General features: G+C 45.2%; 1 protein-coding gene across 1 annotated transcript in view; it reads right to left on the bottom strand.

Annotated features, from left to right (window-relative positions):
• The window catches only part of CFAP61 (cilia and flagella associated protein 61), a 227,179-nt gene that overhangs the window by 24,898 nt on the left and 176,840 nt on the right, over window positions 1-25,441 (bottom strand). The window contains exons 23-24 of the mRNA XM_043480559.1: window positions 24,715-24,806; window positions 17,644-17,849 (exon numbers count right to left, since the gene is read on the bottom strand). Coding sequence (XP_043336494.1) covers window positions 17,644-17,849; window positions 24,715-24,806 — 298 coding nt within the window. The remainder of the gene's footprint in view (window positions 1-17,643; window positions 17,850-24,714; window positions 24,807-25,441) is intronic.

Below are 25,441 nucleotides of genomic sequence, written 5' to 3'. Positions count from 1 at the left end.
CACTGACACCTGATGGTGGTGAGTATGTGGAGCAACAGTAACTGTCATTCATAGCTGGTAGGAGTGCAACACGGTGCAGTCACTCTGGAAGACAGTTCGGCAGTTTCTTACAGAATTAAACACATTCTTACCATAGGATTCCAAATTGCACCCTTTGGTTTATACAAAGCAAATGAGTTGAAAACTTATGTCTACAGAAAAAAAAACTGCACACAAATGCTTACAGCAGCTTTACTCTTAATTGCCAGAATGTAGAAGCAACAAAGATGTCCTTTAATAGGTGAATGGTCCATCCAGACCATGGAATAGTATTCATCAATAAAAAGGAATGACCTATCAAGATATGAAAGATACAGAGGAACCTACAAGAACATTGCTAAAGTGAAATAAACCAACCCAAAAGGTTTAAATACTGTGTGAGTCCTAGTATATGACACATCTGGAAAAGGCAAAACTTTTGGGTGGTTTGGAAGGTGCACTGGCTCAAACCAGAATCCTCTCCTAGCTGAGGTTTCAACAGTAAGAAGTTGGGTGGCAGACAGCCAATTGGCTTGAGGGGCTGGGCCTTTGGGGGAGGGGCCTCAGTCTGAGACTGTGATCACAGCAGTTATAGGGGCATAATCACATCATTAACGGCCATCTGATACAATCAAAAACAAAATCATTATCATGATCCTTCTAACAATCTCAAGCTTAAAACCACTCAAGGTCTAATTCAATAAGTAAGATACTTAAGTACAGAAAGTCACAAGCAAGAACAGATTTTGTGTCATATTAGCAAATCTGATTTTCATTAATGCAAGATGAATGTCTTCTATGAAACACTTTCATATCATATTAATGACATGATAGCAAGCAGCGTTCACCGGTTGCTAGGCAACATGAGGGCCCTCTAATGATGTCCTCGGTACTGGAGATGGAGCGAAAGAAGATGCCAGAGTTCTGAGGCTCTTCCCCACTTCTTGGCAACGGTTTCTGCCAGAAAACCACTATGGGGCTGAGAGGGGAGGGAATGAATGGTGTCATTTACTATGTCACCATGTCACATACACCTCTTCACCCTTTCCTCTTTTTCATGGCCTCACTAGTGAGAGAGCAAGAACTGAGAAGCAGGCTCAGAAGAGGGCACTCAGGGTGCTTTCCTTCCTCTAGGTCTGCAACAGACTCCTAGGAGACCAGGACAGGCAACAGAGTGGATGCCTTGAGAGGTGTCTATCAAGTCATATTTTGTTGGACTCTTTTCTGCTCCTTGCATTACTACCTGTTTGCGTGGAGGGGTGCGGGGGTGGGGGGGGAGTTAGGTCCCCAGCAGTCATGCTGCAACTTCATGGTTCCATGAAGCCAATACAGCATCTGATCCAAGTCTTCTAGTTATAAAATCATAAGCAACAGCCATCCCCAAACTTAGTGCCACAGAGTGAAATCCATTGTAATATGCTCACAATGACTCGCTTCTGTTCCATGACTGCAGGGGCTTCAGATGGGAAGACAGACATCTTGGGGCCACTCTGATGGTCGGGGCTGGAATCATTGTAAGTCTTCTCCACCCACACATCTGGCCACCTGTGCTAGGATGACTTGAAAGCTGGGACTCTTGCTTGAGTGTCTACTTGGTCTTTCCAAACAACTTGGGCTTCCTTGCAGCATGGCAGCCTCAGGGTGCTTGGACTTCTTGGCTGACAGGTCTGGACTCTAAGAGCAAGTGTTCCAGCAAAGAAGCTGGACCTACGTGTGTGGCCTTCTATAACTCAGCCTCAGAAGTCACATCGCCCCACGTCTGCCACACTACATTGGTCAAAGCCATCACAAGCCGGCCCAGATTCAAGGGAGGGGGCACAGACCCCATTTCTCTGTGGGAACAGTGAAGTGGTTTCAAACTGCCGCCCTAGGCCACACCAGTCACTCTCCAGGAAATCCAGAATGGGGACTGAGATGCACCCAGTTATTCTCTGGATTTTGGGGATTGTGACATGGAGGCATGGGGGCTGTGGAGCAACTGAGGAAACAGACCCACAGAGAGAAAGCAGCGGCCAGGGCTCAGCTTCTTCCTGCCTTCTTGTAGTCCCTGTCCTGAGACCCAGCCATTTGTATGCCCTGTGTTCCTTTGAAATACAACCATGAATTCTCAACATGAATTCTCCTTTTAGCTTAAATCTAGCTTTGGTTAGCGTCTGCTACTTGCAACCAAAGAGTCCTAAGTAGCTCAGAGACCGTCAGCTGATTTTTCCAATGATTACTGATGTAAATGTGATTGCTTATATGCATGATACAAATTCTTATTAATTTCAAATATACCTATCAATTCCTTGTTATGGAAAATGAGGGTTTATCTTCTTTTTAATAGTTTTTTTTTAATTGATGTCTTTCTATTTTCATTCATTTATTTATTTTTGACTGTGCCATGCAGCATGTAGGATCTTAGTTCCCTTTACTGGGAAATGAACCCAGGCCCCCTGCATTGGGAGTGCAGAGTCTTAACCAGTGGACCACGAGCAAAGTCCAGAGGTTTACCTTTTTAAAACAAACCCCTATTGCTCCCTATCCCAAACTTTCCAAACAGTATGACAATTTTTGATGAAATTAGTATCTGTGATTATGTTATTTTAACAATGCAAATATTAACCACATTTCTTTCTTGTATAACTTTTTTGCTTTCCTTAGAAATAATAATTGCTCTTTTTTTCCTCTTCGTTTTCAATGTATCTAGCACAAGTCTTTTTTTTTTTTTTAATGCTTCAAGATGTCTGTAAAATCTCCTTCAATATTATTTTCAACATAAACATGTCAAATAATCAAAATAATTAATAATTTTCTCAGGATTCCTCCCTCTTAATGCCTCTGTGTTCCTGTCTGGTCTCACCTGGTTGTTCCCTGGGCTAATGGGGTCTTCTCCACACTGTTCTCCAGTCTTAGAATATCTCAGCTTACAACTTTCCCTTTTTTTTTTTTTTTGATGGTTATGTTGTTTTTACATTTCTTTTTAAAATTTTTTATTGAATTATAGTTGATTACAATGTTAGTTTCAGCAAAGTGATTCAGTTATATATATATATATCCATATACATACATACCTATATGGACTTCCCTGGTGGCTCAATTGGTAAAGAATCTGCCTGTAATGTGGGGGACCCGGGTTTGATCCCTGGGTCAGAAAGATCCTCTGGAGAAGGAAATAGCAACCTAGTCCAGTATTCTTGCCTGGGAAATTCCATGAACAGAGGAGATTGGCAGGCCATACAGTTCATGGGGTTACAAGAGTCGGACATGACTGAGCAACTAAACCATCACCACACACACACATTCTTTTTCAGATTCTTTTCCATTATAGGTTATTACAAGATACTAAGTATAGTTCCTTGTGCTAAAAGGAAGGTTCTTGGGTTGCTTCTTAAAAATAACTCACATTGAGAACAAAACAGTGGTTACCAGTGGGGGGAGGGAAGGAGCGAGGGGTAATAAAGGAGCAGGGAAGTAAGAGGTACAAACTATTAGGTATAAAATAAGCTATAAGGATCTATTGTACAGCATGGGGAATATAGTCAATATTTTATAATAACTATAAATGGAGGATACATTAAAAAAATTAATTCTTTAAAATACTCTCCTGGTGGTTCAGCTTCCTTGGTGGCTCAGACAGTAAATAATCTGCCTGCAATGTGGGAGATGTGGGTTTGATCCCTGGGTTGGGACGATCCCCTGGAGGAGGGCATGGCAACCCACTCCAGTATTCTTGCCTGGAGAATCCCCATGGACAGAGGAGCCTGACGGGCTACAGTCCCTGGGGTCCCAAAGGATCAGACATGACTGAGGAACTAGGCACAGCACAGTGTAGAATTTTAAAATATTTTTAAGTTAGAGGACATTCAGTTCCAAGAGTTATCAACTCATGGCCAGTTTTGTGTCATTTCCAGCCCCATCCACTTTTCTCCCTCCTGGCTTATTTTGAAGAATATCCCAGGTATTTCAATGAGTACCTCTGAAAGACAAGGATACTGCTCTCAAAATACATGCAACTCTCCAATACCATCTTCACATTTAAAAATCAATAACTCCTTCACACCATCAAATATCCAGTGTTCAAATTTCCGATAATGTCATAAAGCACCTAAGTTTTTTACAGCCCATTTGAATCAGGATTCACATAAGCTGATATGCTGATAAAAATCTGTCTTACTCAACAGCCTTCCAATTGCAGTTTATTAGTGGGCGGAGTCAGGCTGTTTTTCTGTAGAGTCTCCCAGGGTCTGGGATGTGTGGACGAAAGCTCTGTGGTTTTAGTGATCATGCTCCTCTCTCTCTATTTCCCATAAACTGGTGGTAGACCTAAGATCCTGGGCAGATTCAGGTCCAGTTTTTATTTCAAGGTGGGGTGTTTTCCTGCCAAGAAGCACAGAGTGTGTGGCTGTGTCTTCTTCTGTGTCAGCAGCCACACCCCGGAGCCCTTTCAATCAGGAGAGGTTCCAAAATGGTCATGTTCTAACCAAGCTGTTCCTCCCTCCCATGTGGGCAGGAACGGTCCTTGGTACCTCCGTCCTTGGCGCCTCCTTGGAGGATGGTCATAGAATCACTGCCAGAAATTGCCTCCTTTCAGAAGGTTGAGGACATTACCCGTTGTCTGTCTGGTTCTGTGGTTGCTGTTGAGAACCTGGTGCTATTCTGACCCTGGTTCCTTTCTCAGTGACATGCTTTACCCTCTGGACATTTGTAGAAGCTTCTCGTTGTCCCTGACATCTGGAATTTCACCACAGAGAGTCTTGGGCTGTTTGTCACTTATTGTGCATCTTTCAATCTGGAGATTGATATCTTTCAGTTCCTTTTTTTAAAAAAAAAATCTTCTGCCCATAAGAGGAGTCTCCCAACCCTGCTCTCTCTTTGGGTAAAAGGTTGAAATTTTCTCTTCGCTCTCTCTGGAATTCCTCTTAGACAAAAGGTCTTGTTCTCTTTTTCATGATGCTTTGTTGACTTCATCATCTGACCTCTCTGTTCTGACTATTGCCATACTGGGAACACGGCAGCAGAGAGGGACCAGGGACTGTACCGATCAGTACTGGGACCTTCACCTCACCCCTTCTCTCTTCACACTTTTCCTCTCCTGGGTCTGGTGTCCTCACATCTGGAGTTCTTCCAGAGGACAAGGCTCTAGTCTCACACGGGGAGGGGAGAAGCAGTTGGGGGGCTGCTTGACTGTTGCCAGAAGGAAAGAGATCGGGGTTGGGGGAGTTCTGGTCGGTGACATTACAGTCTTTTCTGGGGTTTCGGTTCTGTCACTTGCAGAAAGAAGTTCCCAACTAATGGTTATGACCAGGAAGAACATTAACAACGACAAAAATTTCAATCTTTTACCCAAGAACAACATGAAATGATGATTTGTTTTTTAAAGAAAACCTGGGAATTAGAAATGATTCCCTGCCCTTGGGTATCCTCCTACTTGGTATGCTGTGGGCTGACCTGGGGCCATAAAGCCTGGGGGTTAGCACTTTGGTCCAGTGCACAATTGGAGAAATCAGGGTAGGGCTATATAAGTTCATATATGTAATCCTTACTAGGACCCCTGCCTGCGACCCACATCCAGAAAGATCCACTTGCAGGTCAGTCCAGAGGGCAACAATTGACCCGATGGACACCCTTCGGGGTGCCCTGGAGAGACTTCAATTCGGGGACCTGACAAGCCCAGCAGATCCTTGGTCGTAAGTCGGTGTTAACATCTTGAAGGCAGTGTAGCTTTGTTCAATTATCACGTGCAGAAAGCCTGCGGCTTGCAAATGCCGCTTGTCAGCTGGGGCTGCTGGTGGCCAGAAGCTGATCGTTAAGCCTGCCGTGGAGCAGCGAGGCCACCTCCCAGCAGCCTTGCGGCCTCCAGCGTGGGGTATATTTTCCTATTTCACTTGGATTTGCTCCTAATGATTGAACTATAGATTATTAATGCTGTGAGCCTCTGGGAGCCCAGCGTGACCATGCTGGGCTCTATTCTGCCCTCGGAGCCTTCGGCACGTATCCTGGCCTGGCAGACGGTGCTCCGGCAGCTGTCAGAGCCGCTGGGGCCAAGACAGGACCGTGGGATGCAAACAGCGGCTCCTATTAGCAGCTGCGGGCACATCGCTGGTGGTATTTGGTGCTCTCTTCTCCCCAAATGACCAGATAGAGGGAATAGTAAGTCACAAAGTCCAGCTCGGAGTTTGCTGGGCAGCTGACAAAGAGAGTCTTTGGAGAGAAGGAACGTGGGATTGTGCATCTGTCACTCTGCAAGGGGGCCTGGGTGGGTGCTAGTTTTGGGGATGTGCAGGGCCTGTGGCAAGGTGACCCCGGGACTGCCACCTGCCCCGGGAGCAGAAGGGCAGCAAAGCCAGTGTTTGTGGAATTGGTCCTTCCAGAACAGGCTCTGAGCAAGTGTTCCCTATAGGTCTTCTCATTTAGTCTTCCCCTAGAAGCTGGAATAAGCCTCTTTTATGGGTAAGAGAAATGAAACTTAGAGGAACAGAGGGACCTTCCTAAGACAAGCTGCTAGGTGAGGTCTCAGGGACCCCCCTGGGGGTGTGTTCTGACACATGCATGCTCCTTTCCACACTTTATCACCACCCAGGAAGAACCAGGTTCCCAATGAGGAATAATGTCAGAAGCTGGGGTCAAACACTGGCCTAACTGACATGGAGGTCATTCCCATGGTGGCTGCATACAGAGGGCTTAGGGAGTACCACACGCCTTTGGCCACACAGACAGCAGCCGTCAGAAGCAGCAGGCAGCCTAGTGCATTGTCGGAGACAGAGCATCACCAAAATGGGATGTAAATCTGTCCTAGCTCAGACTGACTGGGTGGCTTAAATAGTAGGCATCTATTTCTCAAAGTTCTGGAGGCTGCAAGTCCAAGGCCAGGGTGCCAGGATGGTGGGTTTCTGGTGAGGGTTCTCTTCCTGGCTTGTAGATGGCTGTCTTCTCACTGTGTCCTTAGACTGAGGAGAGAAACAGCGATCCCCCTCTCTACCTGTTATAAGGCCATAGTCCTATGGGATTAGGATCCCACCTTTGTGACCTCATTTTACCTTAATTACCTCCTAAAGACTATCTCCAGATAGAGATGCACTGGGGATTAGTGATTCAACATACAGAATTCTGAGGTCATGGTGGGGTTATCCATAGAGAGAGTAAACCAATAGAGGAATTAAACAGGGCGATGGGATAGGAAATACTCAGATGTTGTTTGGGCATAGGGAGAATATGTAATATAAGGGGATGTTATGCCATGTATTAGGCTGGAGATGTTACTTTGAAATATAATATGTAATAAATGTGTTCTCAAACTTGAAAAAAATTTTTGTATTTTAAAGATGTTGTTATTCAACTGACTTCTCACTTGCATTGTTTCTGATGAGGAATATGTTGTCACCTTTATCTTTGTTCCTCGGAAAATAATCTGTTTTCTCTTGTTCCTTCTTCATTTATTCTTTATCACTGGTCAAATTGAGCAATTTGATGATGATATGCCTTGGTGTGATTTTCTTAAACTGTAGTTTTACAACATTATATGTTACAGATACAATATAGTGATTCACCATTTTTAAAGGTTATACTCCATTTATAGCTATTATAAAATATTGGCTATATTCCTCATGTTGTATAGTTGATCCTTGCAGTTTATTTTATACCTAATAGTTTGTTCCTCTTACTCCCCTACCCCTCTAGCTTGCCCCTCCTCCTTTCCTCTCCCTAGCGGTAACCACTAGTTTGTTCTCTATATCTGAGTCGGCTTCTTTTTGTTACATTCACTAGTTGATTGTATTTTTTAGATTCCACATATAAATGATATCAAACAGTATTTTTCTTTCTCTCTCTGACTTATTTCACTTAGCATAATGCCCTCAAAGTCCATCCACATTGTTATAAATGGCAATATGTAATAAACTTGTTTTTATGGTTGAGTGGTATTCTGTTGTATATATCTATATATCACACCTTCTTTATCCATTCACCTCTTGACGGATTTTCAGTCTGCTTCCATATCTTTGCAATTGTAAATGATACTGCTATGAACATCGGGGTACCTGTATTTTTTTGAAAAAGTGTTTTTGTTTCTTTCAGATGTACACCCAGGAGTGGAACTGCTGGGTCAGATGGTAGTTCTATTTTTAATTTTTTGAGAAACCTCAATACTAATTTCCATTTCATGTTTTTCATGCTTAACATTCATTCAGCTTCTTGGATTTGTGGGTCTATTTTTACATACAATTTAGAAAAAATTTGGTCATTATTTCTTTAGTCCATTTGAAGCTACCCTGTAGCTCACCAAGTCTCTGCTTATTATTTTAAATTCTTTGTTTCTCTTTGTGCTTCATTTTGGGTGGTTTCAACTCGCATGTCTTCAAATTCACTAATCTTTTCTTCAGCAAGGTCTAATCTTGCATTAATCCCATCCAATGTATTTTTTTATCTCAGACATTGTAGTTTTCACCTCTAACAGTTTTATCTGGGTCTTTCATATATTAATACTTTCTATATGTCTACTCAACTTTTCATCATGTGGAATACAGTTATAATAACAGTTTCAATATGTCAATCTGCTAAGTCTGTGTCAGCTCTAGGTTGGCTTTGGTTGACTGATTTTTCTTCACATTATGGGTTGAATTTTCTTGCTTCTTTAGATGCCTGCTCATTTTTCTCACCACTTTGGGGAGACCACAGTGTCTACTCGGCCCACTGATGAATCTTGAGGTTTTCTAGGTTGCCTGGTAGAAATACACACTGTTCCCAGCCCCATGTGAGCTCCAGGAACTGTAGCTTCTAGTCCTTGGAGCGATTTGTTCCCAGCCTTGGGTGGTTTCCTCCCTTACATGCACTGATCAGTACTTGACTGAATTTTCAAGGGGAACCTTCTGATAATTTCCAAGCCCCTCTCTCTGGGTGATAGGATTAGGAATGGACTTTGTATTCTACTTGGCTTTAGAGATATTTTTCTAAATTTTCTGTAACAATCAAGTGTTGCTTTCATAATGGAAAATACTAAAGAGTGAAAAAAAAAGAGAAAAGTACACAATCCTCAAAAGGAAACACACAAAGATTCAGGACTAGTAGGGAGAGAGGAGACGGTTGCATGATGTTATACCCTGCTGCCCAGGTGGCTTCAGAGCATCTTCTTGCAATTCTTATTTGGCTATGAAAAATATAAGCAGGAAGGCATGTTTTTTCCACATGATTCAGTGGACTGAAAACAGGATTTCTGAAATGTATTTTTGTTGACGATTCCAGTAACAACAGAACAATCCAGCTTTTTCTTGGAGCTTTGTAAAGAGGTATTTATATTAAAGCAATGTGGTAGCCTTGGAGATAACCATTGGCTCATCAGCTATTATTTTAGACTCATCAATAATACCTTTGACCCACATGCTTGCTGCCAGGTGAAAAGGAGGAAGACAATCTATAAAGGGCTTTAGCTCCTGCAGCAAAAGCTTAAAAACATGCTCAGAGGGACAGAAGTCAATTCTGAACGTACCAGTCAGATCTGCTGAGCCCCTGGGGTCTGATGAGGGCTGGAACGTTAGTAACTGGTGAGGAAGAATAGGCTGGTTGGGATGGGGCCAGCTGAATGGTATATGAGCATAAGTGGACAGGAAGCATCACAGTGTGACCGAGGGCCTCCAAGAGCTTGTCTGCCTCCCCTTCTCCCATGCTGTTCTTGCTCCCCATCTGTCCACCCTGGCATGTGATCTGAGGAGAATTTCCTTTCCAGGTGACCCCACAAAAGCAGGTACAGAGAGAAGTCATGTCTCCTCCCCTGGGGCCTTCACTGCGCATGCACCTCTGATCTACAACATCTAAACACTGGGGAACTTAGAACCAGTCAGGACTGGGGATTAGCCTTTTAGGAGAGTTGAACTTTCTGCGACAGTGGACGTCATCCATTCTGTGCTGGCTGATATGGCAGCCACTAGCCACACGTGGCTGTTGGGTATGTGAGACGCAGTTAGTGTGAATGAGGAACCAGGCTTTTATTATTTTTTTCTTTAAATCCTAATTAAAACTTAAAAGTCGCACCTGGCAACTGCTGTCAGGTTGGACAGTGCAAATCTAAGGTATTGATGACTCTTTGCAATGCATGAAGCAATATTTAAAACTATATGATACTAGATTCTAGTGGGAGGGAGGTTCAAGAGGGAGGGGACATATGTATACCTGTGACTGATTCATGTTGACGTATGGCAGATACCAGCACAATAATGTAAAGGTTATCCTTCAATAAAAAATTAAAAAAAACTACATGATATGAGATTCTAGATATATTCTATAACTATGAATGGCTACCGGTACGGTAGCCACTAGCCACATGTGGCTGTGGAGTATGTGAGATGTGGCAAAAAATAAATCTCAATGCAGACCTTTCTGATAAATGCTGAGATAATATGCCAAACTATAATTTCGTGATAAATGAGGCAAATTATTGGAACACACTGGATAAGAGATGAAAAAGAAAAGCCCTGCAGTGGAAGCAGTGCTCCAGGTTCATTACGTGAACATTCTGCCCTGACCGTGTGAAAATCTGTGTTTGTTTTTCCTGCATGTTATCATCTTGGGATGAGTGTCTGAAGGGACACTCATTGGTTATGAGTTCAAGATGGCTCAAAACAACCTTGTCTTCCATCCCAGCAGAGGTTAATTCCACACAAATGTTACTGAAGGAAAGAGCGAGGTGACATATTTTTTTTTTTTTTTTACTGTTCTGGGTCATGATTGCTACATGGGCTTTTCTCTAGTTGCAGGGAGCTGGGTCTACTCTAGTTTTGGTACACAGGCTTCTCACTGCGATGGTTTCCCCTGTTGGGGAGAGCAGCGGCTCTAGGCCACGTGGGCTTCAGTACTTTTGGCTTCTGGGCTCGAAAGCACAGGCTCAATTGTTGTGGCACGTGGGCTTAGCTGCTCTGCAGCATGTGGGATCTTCCTGAATCTGCGCCTCCTGCATTGGCAGGTGTATTCTTTACCACTGAGCCATCAGGCAAGCCCAACCCTGATCTTAGCAGAGCAGTATTACAAATAAAAATGGACATAGGTTGTGTTAGATGGAATTTTGCTCCTGCATTGATCTATACTCAGAGACATAAGGTTGACTGTCTCAGTAACTAGGGATGTTCCCAAATATGGGTTCAGCCTCACAGGCAACGTGGTCACATGAGAAACACCAGTGGGCAAGGAGAGGTTCTTAGAGCAAGGAGGCCAAGGGATGACCAGTGAGGAGCCCCAGGTGAAGCGTGCAAATACGCACAAGGGCAGAGAAATAGAGCTAAATGATGGGGAAGGAACATGAAGAGAGTGGATTTTTATTTTAGCAAATCATTTGACCAGCTTTCTTTATCAGGCTATGAAATGGAATTGGCACTATCCGAAATCAAAGACTGGCAGGAACACTGACCTAAATGTCTCCAGAAAGGCAAGTAGGTAGCCAACACAGAAGTTTGCATCTTGGGAGAACTATTATCCAATAAATAAATTCTTTTTTAATTTTTAGACATTTATTTTTTTGTTTGGCTGAGATGGGTCTTAGCTATGGCATGTGGGATCTTTGAATTTTGTTGCAGCATGTGGGGTCTAGTTCCCTGGTGATTGAACCCAGGCCCCCTACATTGGGAAGCATGGAGTCTTAGCCACTGGACCACCAGGGAAGTCCACTCAAACAAATTTTAGGTATGCAAAAAAAATTGATGGGTTGGAGTGAGCAGTCATGGTTCAGTCAAATTTTGATAGGTCTGGAAAAATGGGCACCTGGAATTTAGTGAAATTCGCTCAGTCCATGGAATTCTCCAGGCCAGAATACTAGAGTGGGTAGCCTTTCTCTTCTCCAGGGGATCCTCCCAACCCAGGGATCAAACCCAGGTCTCCCGCATTGCAGGCAATTCTTTACCAGCTGAGCCATAGTGCGTGATTTTCTACTGGACACGGCACAAGGTCACCAACCACAAAGGAACCAAAAGACACTTAAGTCATGATTAAATTATTCCAGTCGAGTCTAATAGGTGAATGAATCAGGAGGCAACATGGGCTGGCAGCCTCCTGTTTGGCTGCTCTGAAGAGATGGCACATGGCAGCTTTCCTAAGGGAGTCACTCCTTGGGTTTTGCAGATCAAAAAGGTAATGGCAGCCTTTTAAAGGGTCTGCTCCTGTTGCATTTATAATATTGTGCCCAGCAGCACTTACCCACTAAAAATAGGCCGAGCACTTGGGAAGTGCGGAGGGGGACGTGGCGCTCGCAGGAGGAGAGGGCAGGGCGAGGGCAGCCTTTGAGAGCTGAGCACATGAAGATGTGAAGAAAGGTGATTTAATAAAGGTTCATGAGTATCTGATGGGCTCACACAAAGAAGCTGGGGCAAGACCTATTCACGCCGTGAGGATAAAGGATGCTACAGACTGTTAATTAAGGCTAAGGGGAAGGGATTCAGGAGGCAAGAGCTTTTCTTCACAGGGCCAACTGCTAAGAGGGGTAAACGAAGATGAGGACAGTTGAGAATGTGGGGAAGGCACAGGATGGGACAGGCCTTACTGGAGCCTCGTGATGGGGACTCAGTAGGCACCTGCCTCAGCCTCCCTCTCCTCTTCACCCACGGTTCCCATCTCTGCTTCCCCGCTACCCTGAGGAAGCTGCCTCTGCCCCAGTATCTGAGGGCGAAGCAGCACCAGCAGGTGGAGGGAAGGGGCCGCTGTCAAAGTGGGTAGGGATGGGGGTACGGAGGTCATGACAGGTGTGTGTAGGTGTGTGTGGGCCACTGCAGGACACAGGTGCTCCAAGGGGAAGATCAGGGAAAAGTCTGCTTTCTAACACTTTTGTTACATGATTTTCAATGCTGAATGGTTCAGAAAGGAACAAATGATCACTTGGACTCCTTTCTTTCTTCAAAGTGATAAATCAGTCAACCCATTAATTTATTTCTCTCTCTTCCACACACATCAGCAGACACACTCCAGCCGACACACTCACACAGACACACGCCATCACAGGTGCACACACACGGTCACCAGGGGTGAATTTGTTCTCTTCATCACTGGCGGTTTGCACGGGCGCGCCAAGGGGAAGACAGAAGATAAACCAGAGGTAGATTCCAAGCCAGCCTGGCTCCAGACCCTCAGCTGCACTGCTGTCCTGTGACAGCTGGCGGCTTGGGTGTCACTGCTGACTGCTCGGCCACCACCACGTGCCCCAAATGGCTCCAAGCGAGTCTGTCCTCGGGCAGCCAGACCCCCGGCTGGCGAGGCTTTGGCTGCCACGGTGTCTGCCTGTGTGGCTGCCACCATTCCTGCTGTGGCCACCAGCACTGCCTCTGTCCTGGCCCGTGATGGTGTGAGACTAGTTTGAGGGAAGTGGAGAGAAAGGATCCAGAGGGTTTCGCTGAACTCAGAGAGGAACTTGACCTTGAGGTCACGTCTGCCTTGCTGAAGACAGAGTGGCTGGTTAATGGTCAGCCCTTGCAGCCTGAAGGAAGGTGCCCCCAGATGCAGCAGATGGAATCACGCCCAGATTTGAACAAGGGAGGTTGCTGGTGCTGCCCAGGTCAGGAAAACAATCGGTAATCATATCTCGGCCAAAATCAGCTAAACCATTCACCCTGCCTGCTGGGAAAGAGCTTTGCCAGCGGGTCTGACAGCAGACAGGGCAAGCGGACAGGGCCAAGAATCAGCATGGGACCTGGCAGCATTTCGTGGCACTTGAAAAGAACGTGGCCGCAGCTGCTCGTGCACGCCAACATCGTCCGGGAGGGATGGCGGGGCCTGGGGGCACCCTGGGTACCACACTAGGACGTGATCAGCAGTCCCTTCTGCAGCCAACCACTATGCCCCCTGAACCTTTCTTACAGACGTCAACTGGCATGTGCCAGTAGCCAGTGCTGTCCCATCTTCCATCCCAAGGATTCACTCCTAGCAAATCAAATTAACTGTTAAAATTATTTCTACCATCAGTTAACAGCTGTGCCCCAACCAGGGGCCTCAAACTCACAAAGTCTGTCTCTTTCAACATCCCTTCTTCTCAGGGAAAAAAAACTGACAACAGCTTTTGAATTTGGTCAAATTTTCTTTTCAGAGAAGACTCTTAATACATAGCTCCCACAAAAATCTTCTTTGACAAAGAACTGATACCCCACCAACTCAAATATTTTGGGTTAGATTGAGAGCAACAATAAAACCCTACCCAGATGATAAGGAACAAATGAATTCACTTTCTAAATACTTGCACTGTTTTATTTTCAATAAATAATGGAGTCAAGTCTAAAAAGATTTAAGGAGAGAAAATCTATTATTAAGAAGTTTGATACTTAAAATATAATTTATAATGGGAAGCATATAGGAAGACATTTTCATACATAAAATGTTTCAAAAGTTAAGTACTCTTCCTGGGAAAAAATCCATGCATGCTAAAAATGCTTAGCAAGACAGTAATAAAAAGAAACTTTCTTATCATGAAAAAAGTATCTACAAAAATATGTATGGCAAATGTCACACACTTAATATTGAAGGCATTCCCTTTAAAATTAAGAATGAGGCAAGGGTGCCATCCATCACTACTTCTATCCCGACTTCTTTCATACGTCTTACCCAGTGCAGTAAGACAAGAAAAAGAAAAAAAGCTACAAAGATTGAAAAAGAAGAAACAAACAAAACAGTCACTATTTGCAGATGATATAATTTTTTGTGTGGACAATCTAAAAGAATTTACAGGTAAATTATTTGAATGGATGAAGGAGCTTAGCAAATTTGCAGATTACAAGACCATACAAAAAGCACATTTCCATAAACCATATAGCAGCAATCAGTAAGAAAATGATACTTACAACAGTAATAAAAACATAAAGAACTTTGGATCATGTGCTGTGCTTAGTCACTCAGTTCTGTCTGACTCTTTGAGATTCCATGGACTACAGCTGCCAGGCTCCTCTGTCCATGGGGATTCTCTAGGCAAGAATACTGGAGTGGATTGCCATGCCCTCCTCCAGGGGATCTCCCCAACCCAGTGATCGAACCCAGGTCTCCGGCATTGCACGGGGATTTGTTATCAACTGAGCCACCAGGGAAGCCCAAGAATACTGGAGTAGGTAGCCTATCCCTTCTCCAGGGGGATCTTCCCGACCCAGGTATTGAACTGGGGTCTCCTGCATTGCAGGTAGATTCTTTACCAGCTGAGCAGGGAAGCCCACTTTGGATCAAATGAAAATAACACAAGCCATTGATGGAGAAAATAATAAACCTTTATTGAGCTATTTAAAGAAACCCACATAAATCAAGATCTATAGAGTTGACCCTTGAACAATACTGATTGGAACTGCGTGGACCCACTTATATGCATATTTTTTCAATAGTAAACACTATGGTACTACCTGATTCATGCTTGGTTGACCAGCATGCTTGGTTGAATCCACTTTCTTCATAAAGGAAGTGAAAAGACAAGCTTCAAAATAGAAGAAGACGTAGAAAGGAAGCAAAACAAACCATGTTTGCATCCAGAACATATAAATGAACACTGGGAGTTAGTAAGAGATGATATCCTGCCCAAAATGGACAAATGCCATAGACAAGCATTTCCTAGAAACTACCACGAATGGTCACACAAACAAATGAAAACCACTAAACTGCATCAGAAACCAGGGACGAGAACATTACAACGCGGGTCAGACAGCTTCCCACACCACCAGGAGGGCCAAATGTTCAAGTTGAATGGCACAGGGGCCTGCCAGGGTTGTGGAGGGCTTTCACAGCTGGCTGAGCGAGTGGAACAGACACCACTACCTTGGGCAACATCTGGGCATCACCTAGTACACCTGAGAGAAATTCCTGCAAAAGGTGTGCCCATGACACCAACCGCACCAAACTAGAACCATTTGAACATCCATCAACCTGAAAATGGACAGATGCACTTCAAGACGATTTTGTTATCCTGGGAATATCACACAGCAGGGAGAACACACGAACTCCAGCCACACACATGGCCATGGACAGGCTCGCAAACAAGAGCCCCAATTGGAGTGCTAACTTTCTTCGGCAGCCACAGAATTGATTCAAGACAGGTAAAACGGATCAGTACATCACTTAGGAAACCACAGATATGTGGTATGCCTTTAAAACAAGGCTTGGCCTGCTGCCTGTTTCAGTACACAGGTTTACGGGGACACAGCTGTGTTCACTGGTTTACGGACAGTCTGTGGTGGATTTCACGGCATGGCAGACGACTTGAGTGCTTGGAAGAGAAGTAATGTGGCCCCTGAAGTTGAAAGTATTTACCACCCTGACCTTTATAGGGAAAGCTGACTGATCCCTGCTTTCCAAGAAAGAAAGGGAACGATGAACCGAAATCACAGGACAGTGGTGATCACCAAGAAAAGGGAGGTGGGTGTGATCAGACTGGTGCTTTGAAGTAAGGTTGCATGTGTACATGCATGCTAAGTCACTCAGTCCTGTCCGACTTTTTGTGACCCTACGAACTGTAACCTGCCAGGCTCCTCTGTCCATGGGCTTCTCCAGGCAAGAATACTGCCATGCCCTCCTCCAGGGGATCTTCCTGGCCCAGGGATCGAACCCACATCTCTTACATCTCCTGCACTGGCAGGGAGGTTCTTTACCACTAGTGCCACCCGAGAAGCCTCTAAGTAAGGTTATTATCCTTTAAAGTACATACATGCTTTACATACTTTTTGTTTGCTTGTTTCTATGATGTATTCTACAATTTAAAAACATTCTTATAAGAGGGAAGAGGGAGTGCTTCTGATGTTTCAGACTCCCCCATGGGTACTGAGGACCCTGGAATTCTGCACCTCTGTCTGTTGTCATCTTGTTTTGTGGACAGAGGGAAATTCTCCTAACCTTTCTAAGCAGCAGACTTAGAGTTCTACTCTAAAATTCTAGCCTTCCGAGAGTTATAGGATAAGTTCTTTGAATTGAAAAGACTGGGCTCTAGACCACCCAGTCTGAGTAACCTGCCAGAGCAAAATTCAACACCTTAGGCAAATGGTCACCCTCCTCTGTTAGAGCATGTGTCCTGAGAAGGTGGCTGGAGTCACAGACACCCTGCCTGCGGTGGTGGGATTCCCACCAGGACCAGGTGCCTCCGCATCCTGCCTCCAAATTGACTTCTTACATTTCTGATCACTACTCTTAGCAGCCTGTGACTCAAGAGAGACTTGAATATCATCTGTGACGTGGAAGCCGTGCAGGGATACGTCTGGGACCCAGCCTGCACGTGGCCACAGGGCCACATGTGGCCACACCAAGAGTCCACGCTCTTCTCCTCTGTGGGCTTCTCCATTCTCTGGCTGAAGTTTAACACTCAACTTGCTGTTGAGAAGCTCTAGCTTCTCCCAGGGTTTCTCTGGTGGCTTAGGTGGTAAAGAATCTGTCTGCAATGCGGGAGACCTGGGTTCGATCCCTGGATTGGGAAGATCCCCTGGAGGAGGGCATGGCAACCACTCGAGTATTCTTGCCCGGAGAATCTGCAGGGACAGAGGAGCCTGCTATATGGGCTACAGTCCATGGGGTTGCAAAGAGTTGGACACGACTAAGCAGTTAAGCACAGCATAGATCTCCCAGGGGTTCCCACCAACTTGCTGGTGCATCACAAAATACTTCACAAGATACCGACTGCCTGTGTCTGTGTTTCCATTCAGGAGAGGGCAATGCCCAGCTTACCTGTAGAGATCTGGGACCAGCCCATCCTCATATCGAGCGCACAGGTTGTTGAGGGCTTGCTCGTGCTGACCAAACAAGCGGATGTAGTTGGAGGCGGGGAAAGGCACTTTGGAAAGGCACGTGATGGTTTCCACCATCTTGTATTTGTTGATGTGGATGCGGAAGTAATTCCCATTCTTCACGTTACCCGTTACTATTTCTGAACCCTAGTAGGGGTGGGCATCAGAAAAACCCCATTAGAAACATGTCTGGACTTTGGCAACTTTATCACAGCAATTTATTTTTCAAATATAACAGGGTATATGTTATTGCTTGCTGCAAATCACAGTGGTAGGTATTGACCAAACTCAACTGAAGGTAAGTGCATGTCAGAAACCACACATGTGGACTTAATGACTAAAAGTTCCTTGGGATATTTCACACTGTGACTACATCACTCCACGTTTCTAAATTGGTTGCTAGGTTACGGCCAATTCTCCATTCTTCAATACCTCACTCGGCAGGTACGTGGAACTGGGTCTTTTCTCTCCTGTGAGGTGTCCTAAGACTGTTAACTTTCTTAATTTTTCACAGTACCACTTTGAGAAAAACTCCTAGTCAAAGGTGGTCAAAAGGAATGACAGTTTTTAAAGTTTTACTTGAACAAAGGAAGCAAGGTAAAGGTAAATCTCTGACAGTTGGGTTTGGGGAGGTTTGACTGGTAGGGTCTGTTTCCAGGAAGAAGGTTCAAGCTCATGGGAAATAAACACACATACAATGTGTGGGCTACTTGTTAGCTTATAAATTAGGAGAGGTGGAGGTTCATGGCTTTATGTCTTCTAGAAACTGACTGAAACCACCACGTGAACCCAGGTGACGAGGAAAGACACCTCTCTGCTCCAGTCACGACTACTTTTTCTAGTTCAGCCCCTGACAGCCACCCACCAAACAGCTGGAGACGTGCTTCTCACCGGCTCCAGCAATGAGCAGAACCTCTGTGGACAAACCAGGGTTTAGCTGGTGGTGGTTGAACCTGCACTTTGGCCCTGGACTCTGAACCCAGGACACAGTAATGTTTAGTAAATCTCTCCTGAGAGCATAGTGATTTAAGCTTTTGCCCTGAACTTGAGTGTGGCATTTAGAAATCCACCACAAGGTGAACTGCAAGGATCCCAAACATTTACTGAGTCCCGGACATCCCCTGGAGACACTGTCTAAACAAGAACACATGGTTTACCTGGATTTTTAAGTAAAATGAAGCAACTGGTGGGTGTTTGGGTATCATGTAGCTGAGCTCTGAGGAGGAGCCAGTCAATCATAAATGCACAAGGTGAGTCGTGGGGGAGGGTTGACAGGTAAGTCCTGGCCCAGCCCCAAGGATGTGCGTGACAGTAGGGGACAGAACCAACACAGCTTAGGAAAGAGGTAGAGGATGGCACCCCAAGTGAGGTGCACTAAGTCCATCATCATAGAGATGGATGGATACAGAGAGGAACTCTACCTCCATAGCAAAGGGCTGAAAAAAACATGCAGTGAGGTGTTATCTAACAAAACAGTGGTACATCTGCACAATGGGACACAGTGTATCCAATAGAAATTATTGGTAAACTGTATTTCATAACAGGGAACTATGTTTCCAGTACATTTTATACTGTAGAAGTACACTATAACAATTTGTAATTTTTATAACTTGCACAGATTCATAAAAATACATGGGATCAATTATTTGCTTTTGTGTCAACATTTTAACAAAATGTTAATGGAGGAGGGGTGCTGCTAAGACTAAAGCTGCTGGTACCAAACTCAAATAGTCTTTAAAGTCTTGTGTTTATCCTTAGAGATGCACATAATGGGAACATTCATCATGCTCTAGCTCCGTGTGTATTTAATTCAGAAATAGCTTTGCTATGATGAGCCAGCAAACAAAGTTGACCCCTGGAGGCCCCTTTGCAGTCAGGGGTGCCTTGGAGAAGTGCGTGAGCAGCTGGGGGAAGGGCTGCCCCCTCACCTCACAGGTAGGGTGACTGTGGTCCTGGGAGAGGGGGCACTGGCCATAGCTTGCAACAGTTTTGGTGCCAGGTTTCCCCAGGGCTCAGTGGAGAGCGGATCCCACAAGGCCTTGGACCCTCTTCTTTGTCTTTGAAACTTATTTATGATGAGTGATTACAGAAAAGCACTTGGGCATCCAAGGGCCACATCTTGAGATCCACCCACATGGCTACTAATATTCTGGGCTCGGCAAAGACTTTCACTGAATATCCCACTTTCACAATGGCTCACAAGCACCAGTATCTGGGGGCTGATGTGGGGGATATTGAGCACCTCGGAGCGAGGTCCATGGTGACTCCATGGGTGGTGTCTTGCCACATTTCCGTGGGGTCCTGGCAGGTTGCTGGTGGAGAATCTGAGCATCATGGGCCCTCCCTCTGAGTTCATTCCGTTCAGGAGGGCTAATGATTCATCAGCATCATTGTGGGTCTGCTTATTTGGGGGTGAGGCAAGTTGGTCTTATTTTTTAAATAATTTTTATTCCTTTATTTGACTTTTGGCTGTGCTGGGTCCTCACTGCTGCTCAGGCGTCTCTAGGTGCGGCGAGCAGGGGCCACTCTTCATTGCAGTGCGCAGGCTTCTCATCGCGGTGGCTTCTCTCGTCACCACGCACAGGCCCTAGAGAGCAGGTTCAGTACTTGCTTACGGGCTCAGTTGCCCCCAAGGCATGTAGAAGCTTCCCAGACCAGGGATCGATCCCTTGTCCCCTGCATTGGCAGGTGGATTCTTCACCACTTGGGCCATCAGAGAAGTCCTTATTTTTTTTTAATTTAAAAGTTGAATTACAATCTGCGGGTTGCCTCTGTGTGTCTCAGCCCTTAAAGAGCTCAGAGAGCAGCTGCGTGGAGGAAGGAAAGGCCCAGTGATGCAGAGACAGCTCAGCTTAACTCTGGAAGTGACCATGACTACTGTTAATGAGACTTGGCACTGTGACCACATAACTAGGGGGCCATCCTGGGCCTGTGACATGGAAACAGTTTGCACTGACATGAAAGACAAGTCACCTACAGATGGGTTTCTCAGACACAAGTTACCCTGTGGGGCTGGAGAGACTGATCTAAACTTCTTAGGTCATTTCTAGTCACAGCAGATGGGAAAATCCAGTGAGGTCCAGAACACTTTCTGCTTATCCTTAAACGAGGACTTCAGGCAGCCTCCAGCCCAGCCACCCCATGAGGGATTCTGAGGCAACAGTGATGGTTTTGCACGCTTTCCAATTCTTGGGGATGTGGTGAGTTTCTCCCTTTAAATACATGAGTTAATTGTTAGGATATTCAGGTCTTGAATTTAAAATTTTGACAGAGTAACTGGTTCTGATGTGGGTTTTTTTTTTTTTTTGTCTCCCATCTTTTCCTGAATATAATTATTCTTTTGAGCTCCTTTATGATTTTGACAAAGATTGGAACAAGCCTCTGGAATTCATGCCAAGTGGAAGACCCAGGGGTAATCAGACTCGGCGTGCTAGAAACCCAGGTTTCAGGCCCCACAATGAACACACAGTTTTAAATTTAGTGGTATCCAAGGCAGGGTTTGTTGTGACAAATTTCTTTATTCCATGGAGGATAAGCCAACAAAGCATGTGGACTGGAATCTGTAGATCAGTTTGTTATGTAGACGACTTGGGGACCCCTCTCTTCCTTTTGTCGGGCTACCGACTGAATTACTCAAGCATCTCTTACTTAAATATCCCGAGGAGAGAACGTTATAAGAGCCTGATGAGGTTCATCTGTACTACAATCATTGTGAGAACAGTAATTTAGTTTCTCAAGTGAAATACTGCTCCAACGGTTCCATTCTCCACCCACTGGTGATATTTAGGCAACTGCCTGGCCATTCTGGCAACAATTTTACTTAATCAAATTTAATTCCAACCCCAAAAGATTGCCATGGAACCATCCTATATTTTTTTTTCTTGGTGAATAAAATGGGGGAAAAATCTGTTTATATCTTCTGTACTAATTAAAAAGGAGGCTGGCCTGGCAAAATGGTTAATTACAGTCAGGGTTCCTGCTCAAATGCTGTCACAGTACCAGCCAAAGAAGCTATTCAAGTTCTAGTCTTATTAAAACTGTCATTAACTAAAACTTCCTTTGGCGCATCCTCTGACTTTATTCCCAGAGAGAGCCGTGGTTCATAAACAAATGATATTGCATGTCAGAAATCACACACTGTCCTCGAAGAATCTGGTTCTGTCCAATATCAAGTCCAGTATTTCCTAGTGTTTGAAACTACTTCGTTCCAGGTATTTATCTACAAAGACCAAAGTGTCCTTTGGTCACACTCCAAACTCATGATCCGAGCTGCATCCTGTTTACGTCTTCAGTGGCAAACTATACTTTTCAAAGATGGCCCCAATGGTACCCCATTCCACATGCTCTTCTACACTTGACCTTGACTATCTTCCCATTGAGAGATGAACACTCTGTCCTTTCTCCTTGAATCCCACTGGGCTGTGACTGCTCCAACAGAGGATGTGGGGGTAGTGACTGCTGTTTGACTTTCAAGGCTGAGTCACAAAAGGCAGTGCAGTGTCCAGCTGGCTGGGGGGGACCCTTGCACTTGGAGTCCTGAGCTTCCATGCAGGCAGTCTCCCCACTCAGAGGCTGCCAGGCTGTGAGGAAGCCCGGGTGACATGGGCAGCCCAGGTGTGATGCTCTGGCCAGCAGTCTCTGGGGCTGAGCTGTGCCAGCCCAGGTCAGTGACAAGCCTTCGGTCAGAGGACCCAATCATTGGGCTACCAATAGTCTACTAAGTCTTCCCAGCTGAGCAGAGACAAGCTGCTCCCACTGTGTCCTGTCCAAATTCCTAACCCACAAAATCTGAGCACAGTCCAAGGGCTGCTTCATGTTGCTAAGCTTTGTTACAGAGCAATAGAGACTAGAGACCATTGACTATGGTCCTTACTTTAAGAACATTTTGAAAAAAAAAAAAAAAAGAACATTTTGTATCAGACCATGGATATGGGACGTGCCTAAAAGAATCTTGGAAAGGCCCAAGGGAACCAAGTTTTAAACACATGGCATCTGACCTTTCCTCAGCAGAACCAGGTCTCAGTACTTATCTGGAACTATGACTAACAACATCCACCACTGATGGGGCACCTGTTTTATTCCCTGAAGGGAGTGTTACTTTATATATGATCCCTAATGATCCCAGAAAAGCAGAGGAGTTATCAACTCTAAGTCCATGGTAAGACAACTGGAACACTGGGATTCTGACTTCCCAAAGAGGGGCCAGAAGCCTGGGAGGTCTGGAGTCTGCTCTCCTGATGGAATTTTCCATCAGTTTCTACTACATCTCACTGGCCAGGACCTGCCATGTGGCTGACCTCATTCTCAAGGAAATCTGGGAAGTGTGCTTATTTTAAGTTAGATTGCTAACCTTCAAATAAAAAAAATTCAGGATATGAAAATGGGAATGGAAGCAGGCAACCTCCAGTGATTGCCTCACTGATGAAAAAACGAACATGACACGCCAGGAAGGAAACCCTCGATTGACCACAAACGCCACTCTGGGACCAACTGTCAGATGATCTTACCTGGGGAGCTCACCAACTGACCAACCACCCTGTATCCTTTCTTCCTCTCTAGTTCCCTGGAAGCTGGGAGACACCCCACCCCCCCGCCCCCTGCAATCCCCAAGCACACGCAGCTTCCGCTTCACCTCTATGGTCTGTCCAGTGTCATTCAGAGGAGCAGGAGTGCCAGGGGGTCCAGACAGACATCAGACCCTCAGAAATCTGCCTGTTGTCAACACAGAGGTGACATTGATAATTTTAATTATCGATGGATACATCACAGGCTACCTCAAAACTTTGTGGCTTAATGTCCTTCAGGAGGTAGTTGGATACATAAACTGCTGGTGCATCCAGACAGCAGAATACACACACTCACACACACACACACACACACACACACACACACACACACACCATTCAGGGATAAGAAGAAATGGACTCTCAAGCCATGAAAAGACATGGAGGAAACTTAAACGCAAACTGTTAAGTGAAAGAAGCTGATTTGAAAAGGTGACAGACTGTATGATTCCCACTCTATGATATTCTGAAAAAGGCAAAACTATGGTAAAAAAAAAAAAAAAAGGTCACTGGTTGCCAGGAGTTGCAGGGGATGGAGGGAGGGAAGAACAGGTGGAACAGAAGGGATTTTTTGGGTAGGGACCCTGGTCTGTATAACACCACTATGGTGGACACATGTCATCATACATTTGTGCAAACCCACAGCATGTACAATACCAATAGTGGATCATCATGTAAATTGTGGGCTTCTGGTGATGATGCACCAATGTTGGTTCATCAGTTGTAACAAACATACCCTGTGGTGGGGATACTAATAAGGGGGCAGCTATGCATGAGAGGCTCAGGGGATGTATGGGAAATCTCATACATTTTTGCTGTGAACCTAAAACTGCTCTAAAAAATAAATGGCTTAAAATGGCAATCAACTTTTACAACCTCAGTCTTTGGGAGTCAGAAGTTGGGACTAGCTTAGCTAGGGGATTCTGGCTCATGGTCTCCTGCAAAATTTGTGGTCAAGATATCAGCCAGGGCTGCATCATCTGAAAGTTGGACTGGGGCTGGAGGACCACTCACACAGATGGCTCCTCACACGACTAGCAAATTGTGGAATGTACGGGGCAGGAATCCTCAATCCCTTTCCATGCGGACCCCGCCAAAGGGCCAACCGGGTGACCTGATGATATGGTAGTAGTGACCCAAGAGGGTGCAAGTTGGAAGCTGTAGGATCTTTCAGGACCTGGCCTCGGAAGGCACACGCTATCATTTATGCAATATCCTGCTGGCTACACACATCAGCCCTGGTCATTGTGGGTGGGGACCATTCATGGACATGGATACCAAGGGGCAGGAATGAGTAGGGGCCATTTCAGAGGCCAGCTGGCCCATGGCTTTCTGATGCAAGAACCAATACATGACACTAAAAACTGTGAATTAAGAATTTCACCCCCTACCCCCGGAAACAAAGTGCTATATTTGAAAGTAAAATGAAACTCAGGAAAAATACTTACAAAATCAGACTGGGCCCTCTGTACCTCCAAAGGGGTTGGGATGGCGGGCTTGGAGACATGCAAGTAATGATAAGACCCAGGGAGGATGCCTCCTAGTGGAAAAGGCCAGTTTTAGACATTTTATTTCAGTTGGGTGAACAAATGGGTAGCAGGGCTTACATCTACAGCACAAGACCACCAGAGACACCTGCTGTGGTGTGTGCTACTCAAACTTTCCCACCAAAGTGCCTCTGTTAGCAAGAAACACCCTGGGGTTGATAACATTTAATACAACCAATGTGAATGTGCCATAATAGCACACAATACAAGCACCAATGCTCTAAGACGTCCAGGCTGACCCTGTGTATCCTGACTTCCCATAACTCATGGCCCTCTAAACCCCACCTACCAAGGCCAACCAAGACTTTGTAAACGTGGCCTTTCTCTGTCCTCCTCCACTGTGTAACCAACATACTAAAAAAACTAAATGTTACAAGGAAAGTCAACAAAGTCCTTGTTCAAGGCTTTAGAAAACGTGGATTATGAAATGGTTACTATTTCTAGCTGGCCCCAGAAGCCCATGCCAGATCCCGCTCTGAGCAGCTTCTGACATCCAGGACTCGCTGTCCTTTTCCACGGCCACCGCCCTCCCTAAGGTCTTGTATAGAGTGAGGAGGCGATCATGACCTCTCGCTGGGCAGATAAACACAAAGACTGGGATGTTGGGCTTCTGCCTCTTTAGACTGAT

This window comes from Cervus canadensis, chromosome 10, assembly GCF_019320065.1.
Source record: "Cervus canadensis isolate Bull #8, Minnesota chromosome 10, ASM1932006v1, whole genome shotgun sequence".
In the NCBI taxonomy this organism is placed as follows: Eukaryota; Metazoa; Chordata; class Mammalia; order Artiodactyla; family Cervidae; genus Cervus; species Cervus canadensis.
The sequence above is the reverse complement of the archived record's forward strand: the minus strand, read 5'-3'. Positions and strand labels throughout refer to the sequence as shown.